The 20,010-nt window shown below is 40.9% G+C and overlaps 1 protein-coding gene across 12 annotated transcripts in view; it reads right to left on the reverse strand.

The window, feature by feature from the left end:
- Nucleotides 1–785: 785 nt before the first annotated feature.
- Nucleotides 786–20,010, reverse strand: part of mybpc2a (myosin binding protein Ca) — a 57,003-nt gene continuing 37,778 nt past the window's right edge. For all 12 annotated transcript variants that reach the window (XM_044331048.1, XM_044331047.1, XM_044331045.1 and 9 more), the window contains 18 exons: nucleotides 19,842–19,947; nucleotides 17,654–17,823; nucleotides 15,442–15,607; nucleotides 14,826–14,932; nucleotides 14,362–14,391; nucleotides 12,870–13,009; nucleotides 12,451–12,610; nucleotides 11,487–11,591; nucleotides 11,145–11,333; nucleotides 10,871–11,005; nucleotides 10,353–10,520; nucleotides 9,855–9,943; nucleotides 8,340–8,535; nucleotides 5,779–5,918; nucleotides 4,275–4,434; nucleotides 2,513–2,649; nucleotides 1,511–1,697; nucleotides 786–1,184 (listed from right to left, as the gene is read on the reverse strand). In XM_044331048.1, the coding sequence (XP_044186983.1) occupies nucleotides 1,150–1,184; nucleotides 1,511–1,697; nucleotides 2,513–2,649; nucleotides 4,275–4,434; nucleotides 5,779–5,918; nucleotides 8,340–8,535; nucleotides 9,855–9,943; nucleotides 10,353–10,520; nucleotides 10,871–11,005; nucleotides 11,145–11,333; nucleotides 11,487–11,591; nucleotides 12,451–12,610; nucleotides 12,870–13,009; nucleotides 14,362–14,391; nucleotides 14,826–14,932; nucleotides 15,442–15,607; nucleotides 17,654–17,823; nucleotides 19,842–19,947 (2,420 nt within the window). In that variant the 3' untranslated portion in view covers nucleotides 786–1,149. The remainder of the gene's footprint in view (nucleotides 1,185–1,510; nucleotides 1,698–2,512; nucleotides 2,650–4,274; nucleotides 4,435–5,778; nucleotides 5,919–8,339; nucleotides 8,536–9,854; nucleotides 9,944–10,352; nucleotides 10,521–10,870; nucleotides 11,006–11,144; nucleotides 11,334–11,486; nucleotides 11,592–12,450; nucleotides 12,611–12,869; nucleotides 13,010–14,361; nucleotides 14,392–14,825; nucleotides 14,933–15,441; nucleotides 15,608–17,653; nucleotides 17,824–19,841; nucleotides 19,948–20,010) is intronic.

Raw genomic sequence — 20,010 nt, forward strand, 5'->3', positions numbered from 1 at the left:
GCGGGGTCACATGGGACGCCGGTCTGGGTTGCAGCACATCGGCGAGGCTTTAATTTGGTGTGTGAGGCGAGCTGCGGCGGACTCTCCCAGCAGAGACGGTGCTGTGTTTGTTTTGCGGGTGTGTAAATTAGCGGTAATTCGTTTGCTCAGTAATGACGTGGGAGAGCTAATTAGGGCAGTGTTGATGGGTGCATTAATTAGTCTCTAGTGTGTGATGCTAATGAGACCCTGATTCCAAGTGTGTGTGTGTTTTTGTGTTTGCATGTGCATGAGCGTAAGCCATGTATCTGTAAAGGCCAACAACTACAGGTCATGCCATGAGGTATGTAGCATGAGAGCTGGTAAAGACGGGGAGAGTATGTCTGTGACTCAACATGTGTGCCCTCTGTGTGTGTGTGTGTGTGTGTGTGTGTGTGTGTGTGTGTGTGTGTGTATATGAAGGACGCAGCAGGTCCATATCTGTGTATAAGAACCCCCTTTAATCCTGGTGGCTCCATGATGTCGGCCATGCCTGACTGAATAGTGATCCCTCCATTCAACCGTCACAGGGCCGACGGGCCCCGGCTCACACATCACACACTTAACACCGCAGTGAGGAAGCAAGCGGGGAGGAGGGAGGTGGGGGGGGGGGTGGTGGAGGGGTGGGGGGGGGTGGGGGGGGGGTTGTGTGCAGCCGGTCGGTCACACTGCGGTGGGTTTGCTGCTACAGCTGCATCACAATCATAAATTCATCCCAACCTATAAAAACGTCCTGGACACAAAACAGACAACACAGGGAGCCGTAATGGATGAAAGGCTGTTTTATAAGTGTGCTCAGTGACAGGTCCACTTCACAGATAAGAAGGATCCATCTGCGTGTGGTCACAGCGGGGCAGTGCTACTACACTACTACTGTGGCTTCTCTCAGTTAGGATGTGACAAGGTGGCAGCTTGCTGTAAGAATTTATGGCATATTACTGATGTGGCATTCGTCATAGCGGTGGTGAAAGGCAAGCATAGAGTAAAGGGGGGTGTGGGGAGGGGGAGGGGGACTGGCTTTAGAGCCTCACCAGTGATCTATTCTAATCATATTTATTCATGACTATCCCGTTATACATAATCCATTACTATTCCTGTTCAACTTTATCCTCTTCGGGTCCGTGCTGTCGCTTATTTCTTCGCCTCCTCTCCTTTCTCTTGTACAACTAGAGGGGGGGAGAAAAAGAGAAATTTAAAATCAGCATGAGAGGGCCAGTAGATGTGTAGTAGATGTTTTTAAAAGAAACAGCACTGGGAGTCATCCTGAAAACTTTACAAATACAATAAGGTGATTAATATTCAGCACAAGCGGCTATAAAATTTCAACTTAAGTTTCACAACAAGAGATCAGTCAAAGGGATGAGGAGAGGGAGATTTGTCATGCGAAGCTTTACTGATGACTGTCACACACACAGAGAGAGAGAGAGAGAGGTCTGCCACGCTCCCGCTCTCCACTTTGAAGCTACTAGTGACTGAATTTAAGGCAGCGTACCTCGAACCTCCAGCTTGCACTCCACCTGGTCTTCCCCGAGGTCGTTGACAGCCTTACAGGAGTATCTGCCTCCGTCGAACAGGCCCGGCTTACGGATGTTCAGAGTCAACACCCCCTGGTTGTTCTGCATCAAAAACTTGGGGTCTTCACTGATGATCATGTTGTTCTTCATCCAAATGATCTTTGGCTGAGGAACAATGTGTTTGAAGAGGAGGTGGCGGGGTAGAGGAGGAGGAGGAGGAGGAGGAGGAGGAGGGAGTGTATAAACAGAGCGAGGGATGTCGGGGAGGGTGGGAGAGCAGAGGGAGGCGGGAAGAGGGAGAGGTGAAATTAGGTCAACATTTCGGCTTGACAAATCTTTGCCGATTCGGAGGGATAAAAAAAAAAAAAAAAAAGTGTGTTCAAAGATCTTTCTGCTCCACCTCTTGTTCTCTAGCTTCAGACATAAAAATACACTCACTGCTGCAGAGGCATAAAAATCCAGCGACTGTTCTACACTCACAGTGTTTGACGCTCACACTTAAAACACAAAGCATGAAATCTACAGCGTGCCCTTACAGCACAGCTACCAGGGGCCACCGCAGGTAAAGAGTATGCAGGATGGGTGGTAATGTAGCACTGTAGTGTTTATATTTAGTCGTTTGCAGGATACAGATTGTCTTTATCCCACAGGTTTCTACGCTAAGTGACAGTTTTGTGCATCTTTTTTTCTACCCTTACTTTGTTTTACTCTTATTTTACTCCATGCTTACATGATAAGCTATCATTTGCCAGTTGTTGGGGTCTTTTTTTCCAGTAGTTTCCTATCTTTCAATGTTAAGATATCCTTTATAACATTCCTATATTTGCAGAAAAGATGAATATCTTGTTCCTCTCCAATCCAACAATCAGGAGTGAAATCATAATCACATTTGCAGAAGAAATAAATCTGATATAAAATGAATAAACTGAGCGCAGAGACGGTTTCATTGACACACAGCTCTACGGTAAAGATGTAGATACCTTGGGGAAACCGCGGACGGCACAGCTGATGGCTGTGGTGTAACCTGCAACCACACTTCTGTCCACCAGGGGCGCTGTGAATTTGGGGGAACTGGTCTTGTCCCTCTCTTTGAAGGGTGTGGGGTTATAGTCCAAACCTGGGCAGGTGGAGAGAGTGTTGAATGTCTCGATTATTTTTTTTCTACTTTGAGAACACACATACAGTGAGGTGCAAACAGCCCCTAAAAAAATTAAAATATGTCATACAACTCTTCTCCAGTGCACCAAACTTTATTCACCAGATGTTATCTTGTCTTCATCTTGGTGGTCTCTGAGTTTCTGATTCTCTTGTATGAGCGATATGATGACGGAAGCCTTTGTACGGAAAAATAGATATTCAATATTTTTACTCTTTGATAGGTTAACATGAACGATTGTATTTGCAAGACAATATTCTGAAAATAAAAAGGTTTTAATATTATATGTGTGGTGTTACAGTCATTGATATTTCTCTCATGTACATTTTCTATCCTCTAAGAGTAATTGTATTTTGTAAATAGTATATTATAAGTAAAGGATGACGATAACGTTGTTTGTATACTTATATAAGGAAACAGCCTCGGACACCACTGTGATGAAGGCAAAAACCGTTGAATTAAGCATGAAGTACTAAAGAAGAGTTGTGTCTTTTAATTTTGTTGAACATGTCTTAATTTAACCCATCTAATCCGAATTATGTGGCTAGTTTGCTACTTTTTAGTAGTTTGTATAAAACTTAGTCTGCTGAAATGCTTAATTAATAACCTACTGTAATAACTTTTAAAGGATACGTTAAAAAAACAACAGTCAGGAGCGCGAATGAACATTGAAACATGTTTTTTTCTTGCTGTAATCATTCCTCCTGTTCATACTGACCATTAGAAGATCCCCTCATAATGCATTTTCAATGTAAGTGATGGAGGAGTTGATATCTTCCACAGTTACAGTCTTTAAATACATGTTTGCACAGAAGGAGGACTGTGGATTTTGTCCTCCATCACTTACATTGTAAGCACATTATAAAGGGATCTTCTTATGGTCAGTATGAACAGGAGGAATGATTACAGCAAGAAAAAAACATGTATCAATGTTCATTTGGGCTCCTGACTTGACAGATTGTGACTCTATCCTTTAATATCCAAACCACATCCTGTTAAACTATCTAATTGTTTAAATTCGCAGATCTGAATTATCGAGTGAGGAAGCTGATTATTTGTTTCATCCAGAGGTCAATGTGTACTGTACTGTGATCCCACAATCCTCACCATTTTATAGGCCAGACCGCTGTTGGAAACACAAAAGAGATTGGCTGGTTGGCTGCCAAATGTTTCTGGTAGAGTAAGCGAAGGCAACAACACAAAAACAGTAGCAGCATTTGGCTGGTGGCAGGTGTTAATTTCCCAGCCTAGTTGCTTTCAAAAATCCACAGCCAGTATTAAACATTATTTAACACTCTGTCAGAGAATATTTCTGTCCAGCATAATCAGTGAGAATTAATTTTCTTAATTTACATATTTACTTCAGTAAATAATCTCGACCAAAAATCCATTGTAAGTAGTTCTAATGTTAATCAACCTCCCTGATACCTTCCTCTTGTCACCTATCATGTACCATAACGCTCAGTCGATGTTTTAACTGAATACGATGTGGCCTACGGCTCAGTATGCATTAGATGATGTGTTTTGGCATAAAAAAGCGATGCCGTCCCGTTACAGTGCACGGCGCTCTGCGGGGATTTCATTACCTGTTTTGGAAATGACGGCTGTGTTCTTGCTGATGCCAGCTTCATCGCTGTGGCCGCAGATGTTTTCGCTGAACACACGGAAAGAATACTCGTTCCCCATGACCAGGTCAGACACGGTGCAGCTGGGCCTGCGGTTGTGCTCGTAGACCGTGAACCACTCCTGATGTGAGAGAGCGAGACGGATAGAAAGATAGACAGGGAGAGAGAGAGAGAGAGAGAGAGAGAGAGAGGAGAAGCAGAGGTTCAAAGAGGCTTATAGCTGAAGATGACGAATCTCCGATCCCCAACGCCTGTCTTCTTCTAGTCCGTCTTCCTGTCGATTCATACATCATGACGGACGTGACGGTGAAGCGAGGTTTTGAAGTTATGTGAAGAATCTCTGAGCTGTCACTGCTAGAACCATCAAGGGTCGACCGGACAACCATAGATCTTGGAAAACATCAAATATGTAATGCTCCTAAACAAGTCTTATTCAGCTTTCTGCAATCTTTGTCATGAAATACAAAGAAATTGTCCAGTTGACAATGCCAGAGCTGTCTTTATCAATTCAAGGGCGACTGAATGACTTTTTAACTGCACGCCATCGACCGCAAGGTTGCAAAACCAACATTATCCCTGATAATGTGTCATTGCTTTACAGATTGCAGGTTTAACCACATGTTTTTGACATTATTAGCAAGAGAGATAGCTTCACACAAATCCAGTTAAGCACTTTCACAAATTTTAACTGCCACTCAAATGTAGGAAAATAATTTAATCTTCTGGAATTATAAATCCACAGTCTATAAGCACAGCAGACCTCTTTCTCCAGTGGGGGGCGTCCCTAAAATGTCAATCTGCCCTGTTGCAATATTAGTAAACTATGATTTTATTGTCTGCTTCGCTAATATATATCAGTTCTCCTCAGTTCTCCTGAGAACTGAAGAAGCCTTTTGAATGAGAAGGTGAAACGTCTTCAAGAATCCAAAACATGTCCGACTCTTGGATATACTACGACCTGGATGTTTGAGAATCTTCACAGCCTTCTTCGATAATACAAATGAAGAAAACAAGCAACTATTCGTGACACCAAACCATCTGAAAAGTAATGTGAGGAAAGCATTTTGGAAAATGACACTAAAGACGTGGATAAAGGTAAAGCTGTTCGCTGATGTGGCTTTACAGTAGTGTTAACTCTGCAGGGAGTTTAGGATAAAGCTATATGGGTTTCGTTTGAACTAATTCTGACATATTATGTGTTGAAATATGTTTAAACTTGACTCTTTCAAAAAATGACAGCCCTGGTAATCAGATAGAGCTGATGTGATTATGACATGACCATATTAATGAGTTTATTAAGCAGATTTCAACCTAAAATTGATCAAATTAATCTGTTCCAAAATGACCAAACAAGGTTGGACCAGTCATTTCTACTCAAGAGTTTCAGACATCCAATATGGCTGCCAGTGAGTTACATCACCTGAACCCCTCCTGTACACACATATACACCTCCCACTACGCGTACCTTGGTCTTCAGGTCAGCCTTCTGAATACAGTAGCCGATAATCTCGCAGTTGCCGTCGTCTTTGGGCGGCTTCCACTCCAGCGCAGCGTTGAAACCCCAGACGTCTGTGACATGCACAGAGATGGGAGGACCGGGCTTTTCTGTCAGGTTTGTGAGAGGAGGAGGAGGAGACAGAGCGAGACGGAGTTGGAGGATTTTTTTTGTGTGAAACTATGAACAAGACAGACTCATCAGACAATTACGAGCAGGAAAAGGACATATCGCTCAAGTGTCGTGAAAAAAAAAGTGTCTCGCACAGGCGTAGCTGATAACTGACTGTTCTTCCCTGCCTGGGTAGACATGTAGGCGAGCTGTAAGAGGTAGACATAGATTGATAACCAGATCTGGAGCAGGGAAGTCCCGTGGAGAGAAAGAAATCAACACTCGCAGCAGAGATTTGGAAAAGATTGACAGATTAGCAAAAGACAAAAGTTAAAGAAGAAGTTGCTGCGTACATTACTAGAAAAAACTGTGTTGGCATAGAAGTGACAAACTGAGAAATAGTGCCTGGATTACAGAACAGCAGAATACAGTATGTTCATCATCAATCCTTTTGTGTGGCCTGACTTAACACAGTGCAGTACAGAAACACTGCACAATATAGTAATGTATTTGTCGTTAACCTCTTCCACTCCCCCCCCCCCCCCCCCCCCCACCATAAACCCATTTTTTGGAGGGAACAGAGGATCTTTAGGGAGAGATAGCAGGTCAACAGTTTATGCTACATAGAAGTGGTGATACATCATCTGAAAGCTGGGAACCTGAAGATTAATTTGAGATGCAGCTCAGCACTGTGTATCAAGCTTTTCTACTCATAAATCTGTAATAAACATTGTGTTTTGGTTAGGTGCCTATTCAAATTTTGTGAGAGTGTATAAGGGCTTAAAACATTATGATGGAAGTATATGATGGCCATTCCCATGCTCAGTTATGTCTCATAAATTGTTGCAGCAACTTTTGAATTTGTTGCACAGATTTAGTGTAAAACTTACCATATTTAACCACTTTATAATTGATAAAAATGGTCAAAAATCCCTCCTAAATACCACATTAGGACACCAAGACCTTAAGGAACACGATAGAAAATTTGGAGATTTCTGTGAGAATTGCATTTTTTCAGCAATTGGATGGCGAGCACCTCTCTTCAGGGAATTGCACAGAAACCCCCTTATTGTCAATATATCTAGTAATAAAGCCAAACATCCTCTGAATGCCCTCGGTCTCTAGTTTGTGGTTGTAAAGTTTCATGAGGCTGTGATCATCCTAGAGGTCACAATACGTCATTTTATAGAGTGAGGTCAAGTTTCAAAAAAATGGTCTCACTACGATGAAATGGCTACTTTGGGGACTAACATCATTATACATGAATACAATTGGACTCATTGAATCCACAAGAGTCTCAGCCTTCCAGTCAGACCCAATTTATGCAATTCGAAGACTGTTTAGGGACCCCAGTATGCAGAAATATTCAAATACACCGTTTTTAGAATAGGCGAAAATAACATTTATACTGCATGCAAAGAACTGCATGGTTTATGCCTAAAACTGCATGGGATTAAGATAAAGTAGGTATGTCTGTAAAGAGGAGACTCGTGAGTATCAACAGAAGACATTTTCATACAGATATATTGATTTGAGAGGTCAAGAAATCCCTTTGAAAATGCCAGTTTTTCCCTTGCCAAAATTTAGCCTAAATTTGGAGCGTTAGTTAGCCCCCTACCAGACAAGCTAACAGGGTTGGTAGCGATGGATGCTTTAGGTCGTCTAGTTTCATATCATACCAGTATCTCCACTGTAGCTTTAAAACTGAGCTTGTTACAGCCTCTGAAAGGCACTAATGTCAGCCGAGGACGCTGACATCCTCGGGGGAGTGGAGGAGGTTCTGCGTGCTCTCCTCTGCGGAGTACAGTACAGACAGTGAGAAGCGCTACTGTTTTTGCCTGTTAATCCCTCCTGTACTGTCTCCTGCTGAAACAGTGCGGTGACAGATCAGCTGAGGGGGCGAGGGGGGTGGAGGGAGGCGGGGGAGCTGATCAGAGGAGCCGCAGCCTCTCATTAGCTCAACCTTCTCAGCAGAGGAAGTGACAGAGTAGCCCTCAAAATCCAAACATAATCCAAGTCTACACGCAAATAATCCCAGCAGAGCCCCACCAAATAATCCACTCCAGCACTCTCTGACCCGGGAAGACGAGCTGTAAGATGTGGAATGAGTTGGCGGCCGCAGTGGCAGTGCAGGAGCCAGGATTATGCGAGAGAGAGGAATCAGCGCTTTGATGATTTGCTACTTTGAGTCACAGATCCCTGAGAGTATGAAATTAGGAATTATCATCAAATTTAGGAAAAAAAAAAAAAAAAAAAAAAAAAACCTCTTGACATGTCACAGATTTGGGCTCAAGCCATCATCCCCTTCCAAACAGGTTATTAAGTGTGTGACTTGTGAAGTACGAACCGCGCACCGTGCTCTAATCTAAACGAGAGAACAACTCAACAGGAGAGCGCGGCGTCTCGGTGGAGGTACTGACCTACAATCTGAATGTGTATGTCAGCGCTGTCCGACATGTTCTCAATCTGAACGGACAGCGTGTACTTTCCGGAGTGGGCTCTCTCCGTGGAGCGGATGAAGAGGATGGTGTCTACTTCGCTGGTACGAATTCCCACTGTTTTGTCCTCAAGCAGCACACCGTCTTTGAACCAGGTCACGACAGGACGAGGTTTACCCTGCAGTAAGAAAGAAGAAAGAAAGAAATATTTAGAGGAAAATGACATGGTTGTGGTTTTTTAAAGGGCTCATATCATGCCTTTTGTGATTTTCTGTTATTTTTATACCATCAGGATGCCGGATGTCTATGTTAAACATGATCAAAGTTCCAAAACTTGAGGTAAACATATGTAAAAATGCTCCCTGCAAGTCAACACCCAGGGCTTCAGCCTGCTTTGAACGCTCCGTTTGTAAAGTTATCTCTACTTCCTCCTCGTGAAATGTGAAATACAACTACTATTGTTTGTTTACGTAGCTAACCAATCAGGACAGAGCAGGCTCATCAGGAGGCCTTAAGGAGACAGGAGCTAAAACGGCCTGTTTCAGACAGAGGCTGAACTGAGGGGCTGCTTAATGGGCCAGTATAAGATAAATAAGTTTTTTGAACTGTAAATCATGCAAATATATTCCAGTGGAGCCACGGAATATAAATATAGAGCTGGAAATGTGCAGGATACTGTATGTCCCCTTCAATGTCAGTTTTCACTAGTAAATTTCTGAACATATGTGCCTGTTTTTTTTTTTTTTTTTTTTTTTTGTTGTCTGCAACGGGAAAAGCATCTCATGTTTTAGCCAAGAAATGTTTTTTGGGGAACTCTTATTCAAGTTAACATGTCTCAACTTTAGTTACACCACATATTCCTTACAGTGTGAAACCAGCCGTTGGAACAGACTCTGTCCAGCTCTCGGATAAGATGACAGAACTGCGGTTGCTCTTTTTTTTCCCAGGAGAACGTCATGAAGCCGCGTCCTCTGTCTCAGAACAGGCTTTTCATCTGCTTCTTCAAAAGCAGGCAGCGCTGCGGCTCACTTTTTCTTGTCTATTTTTATTTGTAACATCTCTCTTCCCCCTTTGCTACTTATGGTTAGCTCCTTTTCACCCAATGCCACGATTTGAAAGTTTCTGTCAAATTCTGTAATCCTAGTTTTGCACTTTGAGCTCTTGCTGTCTTTGTTAGTAGCAAAGTTTACAGATCTTATTTCCATTTCAGAAGAACATGGTATGTCCCATGAGATTGCAGCCATAGGAATATCTTTAGCTTGAGCATTTATTTGGTTAGTTTCACTATCAAAACTATAGGAGACCATAAATTAAAATGGGCTAATCAGCTGTTCTAAATCTGACGTCTCTTGCCCATCCAGTTTCTACTTAAAATAAACCACTCCAGTGTTCACCTAACCCCCCCTCCCCTCCCCTCCCCTCCTGCAATGACCTATTTTATGTAGTTCATGAAATGGCTTTTTTTAAGCTGCTTGTATTATCCATGCTTGGACTAACCTGGAAGGGGATGACCAAGTTCACCTTCTCGCCCACAACTCTGATGAGTTTGGTTCTCAGCTGGCGAGGCAGACGGATTTTTGGATTCTCTGAATGTTGGACACACACACACACACACACACACACACACACGAGAGAGAGAGAGACAGAGGGAATAGATAAGTCAACTTTGTAAGAGAGTGGGTGTGATGTGGGGGAGTGTAGATATATTAAATGTACAGCATGTACATTTAGTACGGTATGTGTATGTTCATATGTGTGTACCAAAAATATAAATTAATGAAATATGACAATACACAGTGGAGTTATTGCCTCTTACAGTAGATTCAGTATGTGGTACAGTAATTTTAGAACAGCTAAAGAGCCAATGTTAGCGCCAAAACTGTTTCTTTTACATCTTTAATATTTAAATTAGCATATGGGGGATAATTAGACAAGCACAGTAGTCCGTTTTAAAACATGACACATGATATCTGTGTAAACTGATACGTCTCTGACCCATGATCTCTCTGATAGTAACAGCCTGGGAGAGAGTGGCGGGGGGGCTGCGCCCAGCGATGTTAACAGCCACCACCCTGAACAGCATCTTCTCCCCCACTGGCAGACCCTTCACCCTGTACTGGTTCTTTTCCACCGGTGTCTCGTTAGCCTGCACCCACTGGTCACCTGAGAGACGAGCAGAGACAAGCGGAGACGAGAGTTGACGGAAGAAGAGAACAGAGAGGAAGAACAAGCGAGGAAGTCGTCCTCGAAGGAATTGTTCGACAATTTGGGAAATATACTTATTCGTTTTCTTGCCGGAGAGTTAGATGAGAAGATCAGTGCCACTCTCAGTCAATACGGCGGGATCGATCTTCTCATCTAACTCCCAGCAAGAAAGTGATTAAGCGTATTTCCCAAAATGTCATGCGGCTTATTCCAAATCTATAAAGCACTGATAAATGATGTATTACCTGCTAATAATGGCATTAGTTACAACTTATTAGGTTAGTAGAAAACGTGTGGCATATATTTACTTCCTTCCTTGCAGTACTCGATGATGTAACCATCAATGCCGCCCGCTCCGACTTTCTCCGGAGGACGCCACTTGAGTGCACAGGTACTGTCTGTCACATCATCCACTGTGAGACGAGTGGGCTCGCTGGTGGGGGCTGAGAGAGACAGGAGCTAATTAATACGTTAATACCCAGTGTAAATGGGATGGGAGGTAGGTTAAGCTGCCTCAAAATGAGCATTGTGTGAAAAGCCTCTGTTAATTAACCATTCTGCTAATGACAAAGGGCAACGCACCAATGGGCATGAAGGGCTTTGAGCTCGCACTTGGCTGAGAGATGCCAATGCCGTTGACTGCAAACACTCTCATCTCATAAAGTACACCTTCAATCATCTTCTTAGCCTCGTAGGTGGTGGACTCATAAACATCAAAGTTGAGCTTGGTCCATCTGGACGAGCCGACCTTCTTCCTCTCCATCAGGTACCCTGGAGGAAGCAAAATGTACGGTTGTTAAAAAAAGAGTTCAAAAACGCTGCAACATAATAAACAGTGTGGATTCTTAACCGCTGTTTTCTCTCTCTGGGGACGGAGACATCAGATGTGAACATTAGACGCTGTGTGTGTGTTTGCAGGGATACCTTTAACGGGAACTCCGCCGTCGAATGCAGGAGGGTCCCATGTGATCGTGCTGCTGTCCTCGCCAACCGATATGCATTTGACATTCTCAGGAGGGTTGGGCACATCTGGAGAGGCCGGTTACAGTTGGAAACGGAAGGAGACGAAAAAAAAAAAAAGATGAAATAGATGCAGAAATTAGAGAAGCTTTGAGAGAGTGTGAGGAAATTGGGTTGTTGGGCAGTAAAGAGAGTAAGAAAACATGCAGATGTGACACTGAATGAAAAAAAAAACATCTGGTAAAATATTTTTATATGATCCTTTTAAATCTTATAGCTTTTCTTTGACCCCAATTAAATTATTTAGATGTTTTATTTGTCTTCCACAGCTTTGGCCATGTCTATAATAAATGTGTATACTTCAAACCTCATTCTGAGGAATACTTTTTCAAAGAGTGCTGTAGTGTTTAAGATTTAAATCTGTTTTTACATCCTTACAGTCAATGTTTCCATTCATTTTTTTATAGTTATGGAAAATCTAACTTTCATCAGTATCAAAGTTACAGTATGGTAATTCTTGCTTTTAACATGTGTATTATTGTACAACAATATCCTGACTTTGACAACAATAAAAGCAGACTGTGACAGATTATGTAGCTCAGGTTTGAAAGCTCTGAAATTTATAATCATATGAAAATAAATGACAACCCGTAGCTGCCTGGAAGGTCTAAAAACATTAAAATACAGCATGTTTGGATACAGAAATTTTAATAAACTGGCTACAACATGCAAAAACACTGGCATGGACCTAAAATTCAGCTGCTATTGGTTTTTAAAAGATGGCAAGAACTTTGTGGGAATATTTTCTGGCCATTAATCAATCTCAGTTCACAAGCACGGTCCCTGAAGCTCTCAGCCAGACAGAAGAAAGAGAATGGGAGCAACCAAAGAAAGGTGAAAGAGTCAAAAGTGAGAAAAAGTCACTGACCCACGATTTTAACAAAGAGTTCAGCCTTGTCCTCTCCGGCGGGGTTGGTCACGGTGATGGAGTAGTGGCCCTCGTCCTCTTTCTCCGCCCCCTCGATAACGAAGCTGCTCAGGGTCTTCCTCGTCTCCACGCGGACCCTTCCCTCCGCTTCAGACAACACCTATCAGAAAGCGGAGGACCGAGTGACAGAGACAGACACAACAAAGGATATTGTTGAGGAGAATGGTGTTGCATGACGAGGGCACAGCCGCCACAATGACAGGTGATTCAACCTTCCCACTCTAGTTCTATGTTTCGTTCTTCTTTTGTACTGTTCGGTGACTAACGGCTGGATACTCTGATTGACGCACAAAGGTAGAACGTATCTGACGTGTGTTTGAGTGTGTATGAGATGAATAGCGAGAGTCCTGTCTCCTCACGTTGTCTCCTTTCATCCAGCACACAGTCGGGGCTGGATCTCCTGTGATCTCCACGTCAAGGCGAAGTTTGTTTCCAGCCACCACGGTAATGATGTTCTTGCTGCTTGAGCCGGTGGTGTCCAGGTGGATTTTGGGAGGCTCTTTCATTGACAACATCAGAGTGGAAGAAGAGGACAAAGAGAAGATTCCAGTATAGTTATTTTTGCATCAAAGCTTCTGGTGGATGATATTTTGTTTACTTATTAGTCAACATCTTAAATTTAATCATTTTATACTGAAAGAACATTTGCATTTGGAGCAGCGTCATGTTGAATTGGGTCATGCAAAACAAGCAAGTTAAAGCATGTGTCTACTACTAGGTTCATTTTTATAACACTACTAGCATTTTCAACATTTAAGTAGGAAAATGTTTGTGTGGCCACTAACTGTGTGACTTAACTTGTTAAAGAGGGGCAGCAGTTATTTCATGTACAGATCATCAAAGTTTAGGCGGAGGGGAGTTTAAAAAGCAACTAAAGAGCAGCTAAAAATCTTGTTTTTGCTCACTTCCTGTGGTTTAATGTCTCACTTTATTGCAGTGATGTAAAAGTGTACTCTAGGGTGTGTCAGTACATCATGACGTCACTGTTGGGGGTCGTCAACGACAGCCACCAACACCCATCCTATCCAGACAGGACAGTGAAACACTGCTTTTAAATGATAAGACTAGCAAATGGTTTTCCTTGCTGTCAACAAATCTCAATCCAACAATGAATTGATCCTACTTTGTACTGAAGTTCTGTGAGAAATTAACAATGTAGTACAAAGTCAGGAGGTTGTGATGTGTAGCACAACAAGCTAGCAAAGCTCTGTACACAGAACTACTCTCCAGGGACTGTCAGCCAGTGCAGCCAGTGTGTTTTTAACAGTTTTTTGACAACCACAGATACACACACAATACTTGTAAGTAGATCAGTTCATTGTTGCTTAGTCTGTAATGCATATTGACGTCATTGTTTCCAAAAAAACAGTACACTTAAATTCCCACGACAAACAAATAAAGATGACTATATGTGAGCACACTGGTTGGACTCTGAATCTGTCTGCTAAGATTATAGTTTCCACATTCATAAATTCAACTAGTAACCTAATGTTTGTGCATATACTATAACCCAGTGCCTGTGCGGCTTGTTTCCTGCACCACTCAGTGCTTTTCTGCTTGTTAAAGATGCCTTGTGGAAACACGTCCTTACTTTGAACACTGAACATTTATTATTGAAAAAATCCTTTTAAAACCAACTTTCTCTATTGCTGGTTAGCAAGGATGAGGCTGTTTTCAAGCGGGACACGTACTGCTTGAAAATTTGTACTGCACGTATTGCAAATTTTTGACCTACATATCAGCACCGTCTCATAGATCTAACATTTACTTTCATTGCAAGGTGATAAAAGTGCATGGTAGTTCAGCTGTATATTGCAGTGAGAAAAATATTTTACGAAAATCCACTCCTACCTTGTCGGGGAACATAGTCAATCTTGATTTCTGAGAGGACAAAAAAAATATGAATCAGCTTTATTAAAATTTTAGATGGTTAGCTCATTCAGAAAACCCATCAAATGCTTCATATTGATGGCCGAAGAGCAAAACCTCCTATCTGAAAAATGCACTTTTAACTTGTTTTCTTGCAGAATGCTATTTGTTAAGGATACCCAATACATAATACACTGTTTTTGGACTATATAACTATATTATGTGTTAACAATATCATAATAACCATATAAATATACTGTAAACAATACCACATAATATAGTAATAAGTCCAAAAACAGTGTATTATGTATTGAGTATACTTAACAAATAGCATTCTGCAAGAAAAAACAAGTTCTTTTAAACAAGTTTTCTCAAAAAAGTGCATGTTTTATGGAGGAGGTTTTGCTTTTCGGCCATCGATATTTTGCTTTGACTGTTGTTCTCACCCAGGAAGTTGAGTTTTGCAGAGAGAGAAAGTGCATAGCCGTCAGGTACAAAGGTATAATCTCCAGCGTCCGTAGGCTTCACGTCATTAATCGTCAGCTTGTGGGTCCTGGGGACATTTTTACCAGATATTACCAAGGAGACAACACTCATTGTGACCCGCGGTTATGTAAAAGACAGTTGCCCTAGCAACATACTCCATGAGGCAATATCACAGAGTGAGAAACGTACTAAATGTCTTTCACCTTGTGTGACCGCTGTTGCTTTGGCATATGTCCTGCCATAGGCGGCTCTGATGGAGGGATTACTGAGAGAAACCCCAGTCCCTTGGGGTGTGTATGTTTGTTTGTGTGTGTGTGTGTGTGTGTACATGTGTGTATTTAGAGGTTAGAGCTTTACAGATTGCAGCCTATCCTAAAAATGGGTCAAACAACGAAGAAAACCCTGTGGTAATAGTTTGCCAAGTCATGTGGTAGACTTATTGTACTTATTGTGATAGCTATATGGTTCTGTGAATCTTTGTGTGTGTGTGTGTGTGTAACTGTGCATGATGGTTAGATTAGAGAGCTCAAAACAACAGCTTTCTGATGTTTAAAGCACAGCAGTCTGATATAATACCTTCCAATGTGCGTCATTTTGATGCGATCGGTGGGTTTGACTTCAACGCCATCCTTGAACCATTTCCCCGTCACTTTTTCATCAGACACTTCACACTTGAATACAGCCTGTTCAGCAGCCTTCACCGTCAGGTCAGCTATGCTCTGCAGAACCTCAAGCTCCTTATCTGTAGCGAAGACACCGACGTGTTTACATGTATGTTTACACAGACAACAGCCTGTTCTGACCAATGTTGCAGTAATGCATGCAATGCAAGAGGAACAGCACCGCACCTTTGCTGCAAATATTCTGAACTTTTATCTCATCTTTTTTAATTCAGTTTAAGACTTTTTGACATTTAGGGAAACAAGACTTTTTGCTTTCTTGGTGACACTTAGATCAGAAGATGAAAGTCATTCTCATGTCTGTACAGTAAGCAGCTGGTTAGCTTACAGTAGTTGCCAGTTAAGATTGCCGGCTGGTCTGTGACGGAGCCCAGAAACCAGCTCTTCTACTCATATTTGATGTGTATGTGGAAGTGTGCTTGACAGAGTGCACATTGTTTTGGTAAAGCGCGTGCTATTGTCATAGTAAAAGGTCATGAAAATATCGTGCTGATGCTTTTTGGCATGTAGTTTTGGAATTAGGAATTTATTTGTGACATGTAATGCCAAATTTTATTAAGAATTTGTTGTAGCTGCAGCTCAGCACAAAGACTGGAAACAGGGAAACTCTGTCTTAACCTGTTTCCAGTCTTTATGCAAAGCTAAGCTAACTGGCTGCCTGATGTAGCTTCATATTTACTGTACAGACATGACAGTGAGCTTCTCTCAGCAAGAAAAAAAATAAAGGTATTTCCAAAAAAAAAAAAAAAGTCTAACTATTCCTTTAAACTCACTTTTAGCCTTTAAAATGTTATTTTTAATTTAACAAATTGTGAGGAGATAATTGCCTCATATCCTGGTAGCCAGCCGGCCATTCGTTAATCTATTTTGGGAACTTATCTGGTAAGAAAAAGTGGTTGTAATTTCCCTTCAGGTAATTTTACTCCTGTAGACGTCAGCTATAACATCACACACTGTGGGACACTACAATAATGAGGTGTTTCTCCATTATTTTGGGGCGTACTATATGCAGGTAATCTATAGCAACACCGTGTTTACATTGACCACATGGTGACCTATGACCAGACTGCACCGTGTTCCCAGACTCCAACCGATGAGGAAGGACAGATGTTTTCTCACACTTTAATCAAAACGTAGGAGACTCATCTGGTTTGCAAGTCCGCAGCAGCAAACACTGATTATAACCTGATTTCTGAAGGGTAAGACGGGACCCAACCATCAATTTTGGACGTGTAAAAGAAAATTACCATGACAAGTAGTGTGATGAACTACTGATACTGAGATTAATGAAGTGGTATTAATTATGGCATGAGTAATGACTGATTTATTGCTTTTCATGCTTGTCAAAATGAAAAACATCAACATGTACTGATGTGTGCTCTTTCTTTAAGCTCCTAATTGAACACCCATGGCTGAAATACTTGTTAAAACACTTTATACACCAGCTGATAATATATCATATAACTTACTGCCTCTGCTACTGTTAGTTTTCACTGCAGCTCCATGAGAGGATGGATATGTTTTCTTTTCACTCTTTAGCACAATTAACATTTTACGTTTTGCAGTTTTCATCAAACTGTTTAACTTGTTTAAGATGTAATTTCATTGTTGCACTTTCAGGTTGATTTCTAAGACTTGTAAATGTTGTGTTTGTAGAAAAAGTTTGTTTGTGATAAACCTGATTAACAGCTGGTCACACACTTAGCTAAAAATCGCATTTAATACAAGTTTTTGCTTGTTAGTAGAAAATAGGGATGTGCAGAGATCCCAGTATTTGTATTTGCATCTGTATTTGTTTGAGGCAGCAAAATTATTTGTATCTGTATTTGTATTTGAATAAAAGAGGCTTAAAAATCCTGTTTTTGTTTTTATGACACTTTTAATTTTAGAAAATTAAAGTGTTACTTTAATTGTGTTCATGAATAAACTACACTGAAGGGGAACAACAGGTTATGGAGCACTTTGCTTGTGTCAGCTTTATCTCTGGGAAACAAATATTCATATAAAAACCACTATTTGTGCTTTGCCGAATAATGTATTTGTATTCGGGCACACCCTTAGTAGAAAATATCAAACACTCATAATGACTCTAACAGAGAAAATAGTACCTTCAACCTCCAGTTCTGCCTTTGACTCTCCACCGTTGGTAAAGGCGTAGTACATTCCAATATCCTCCTTCGTGGCTTCATTTATGATCAAAATGTGTCTCTTTCCGTCCTTTTTAAATCTGTATTTCGAACCTGCAGTTTCTCTGTTCAGCTCAACTCCGTCTTTCATCCTAAAGAGACACAAATACACATTTGCTTCTTAAACACACAGAGAACGAATGTCTGCGAGACCCTTCAGGGATCATAAGTAGAGCTGCAATTAAGTGATTGGCAGAAAATTAATCATCAACTTTTTTGATAACTGAATAATCATTTTGAGTCAATTTTTAAGATAAAATGCTAAAAAATCCTCTTGTTTAATCTTCTTAAATGTGAATATTTTCCTTCTTGTCTTTAGTCTTCTATGACAGTGAACTGAATATCTATGGTTTGTTGACTGCTGTCGGGACGAAACAAGACATTTTAGGTTGCATCTCGGACATTTTCACCATTTTCTGATATTTTAAAAGATCAAACGACTAATCAATGAATCATGAAAATAATCAACAAATACAGTTGTGCTGATAAGTTTACATACCTTGGCAGAATCTGTAAGATGTGTACCATCCATAGTGTCTATAGTTGTCACCATAAAGTTCAGTTTTGGTCTCATCACTCCAAATAACTTTGTTACAGAAGTTTTGAGGCTCGTCTCGGTGCTGTTTGACATATTGTAAGTGGGCTGTTTTGCAGCCCATTTTTGTTCACATACCTCTTTATTGTGCATCTTGAAACAGCCACATGCAACTTTCAACTGAAGTGGCATGTGGGTTTTTCTTTGCAACCTGAACAATTTTCCTGGTAATTGTGGCTGAAATCTTTGTTGGTCTACCTGTCTGTGGTTTGGTATCAGCAGAACCCTTAATTTTCCACCTCCTTATCAGAACTTGAACACCACTGATTGGCATTTTCAAATCTTTGGATATCTTTTTATATCCTTTTCCTGATTTATAAAGTTCAACTCCCTTTTCTCGAAGGTCCTTTGACAGTTCTTTTGCACAGTATCCAGTAAAGTCAGAGCAGCCCTGGATGAAATGTGCAGGGTCTCTCAAGAGCTGAGAAACTAATTGACTATTTAAACACAGACACTAATTACAATCAAACAAGTCACAGGTGTGTCAACTTACCTTTCATAGCCATTTAAACCTGTATGTGTCAACTTGTGTGTTTATTATCAGGTCAAACATTCAAGGATATGTTATTTCAGTTATTATGATTTAAAAAGGGCAAACACCTGACTTTCAGCATGATCAGTCATATTTTCCCAAAAATGGCCAATATTTCACAAAGTCTACCAGGGTATGTAAACTTATGAGCACAACTGTAAATCAAAAATAAAATATGCTTTAGCATGTGGATGCTGCATTACTAATAATTAGTAAAAATATTTCTGGGGACATGTTACAATGAAAAGTTAATCATTATAATCCAGCAGTAATTTTCCAAAAACAATTATATTTTTCAAGCATATTGATAACATTTTAATTGTAAATTCTGATGCATCCTGCTCATAACAAGTGCTTATCTGGTGAAGACAGTTATCCAGTTAACAGCCCATTTAGCCTTTCAAAACATATAGAGCATCATCATTAATATATATTCCCACATTCATGAACAAACTGTTGAATGTTTTGTACTGTAAAAAAATAGTACAAAGCACATTGTTTGCCCTGAACACAAAACACAAGCTATCAGCTGGCTAGTGTTATTTGTTATATAAAAGTTTGCACAGCTAGAAACTACAGTAGATAGTAATGTCTTTCCTTTTTGACGAGATAACTTCAAATCCACTGTAGTGAACTACTAGCTGGGAGGAAAAAGCTTGCAGTGTCATGGCAATATGGCTGAACAGCTGAATAGTTGGCATTTATGAATGTTATTTTTATTTCTAGAAGTTCAAATACTTTTGCGTCATCAAATAAAACATTCAAGACTGACATAACATTTTACAGTAATGATGAGTAACCAAGTACATACTGACGTTTCTCATTACACTGTTTATGTTGTTTAAGCATTTATCAAAAAGATTTAATTATTTATGAAGGGATTTTTGTAAACTGAGTATGAACTGACAGATTTTTAAACGCCTCATGCATTTCCCATTGAGCTGATTTCTGAAGGAACTACAGGACAAACTGTACCGGCTCACCATTTGACGTTGGCTCCTTCCTCGGACACCTCCACCTCAAACTCCACCTTCTCTCCCACCACAGTGTGGACATCATCCAGCAGCTTGGTGATGGTGACCGGAGGCTCTGAAGACAAATCCAAAGTTTTGAGTCAAACTTTGAAACGGAGGAGAGGAGGGTCACTGAGTC

This window comes from Thunnus albacares, chromosome 17 (genome assembly GCF_914725855.1).
Source record: "Thunnus albacares chromosome 17, fThuAlb1.1, whole genome shotgun sequence".
Classification (NCBI taxonomy): Eukaryota; Metazoa; Chordata; class Actinopteri; order Scombriformes; family Scombridae; genus Thunnus; species Thunnus albacares.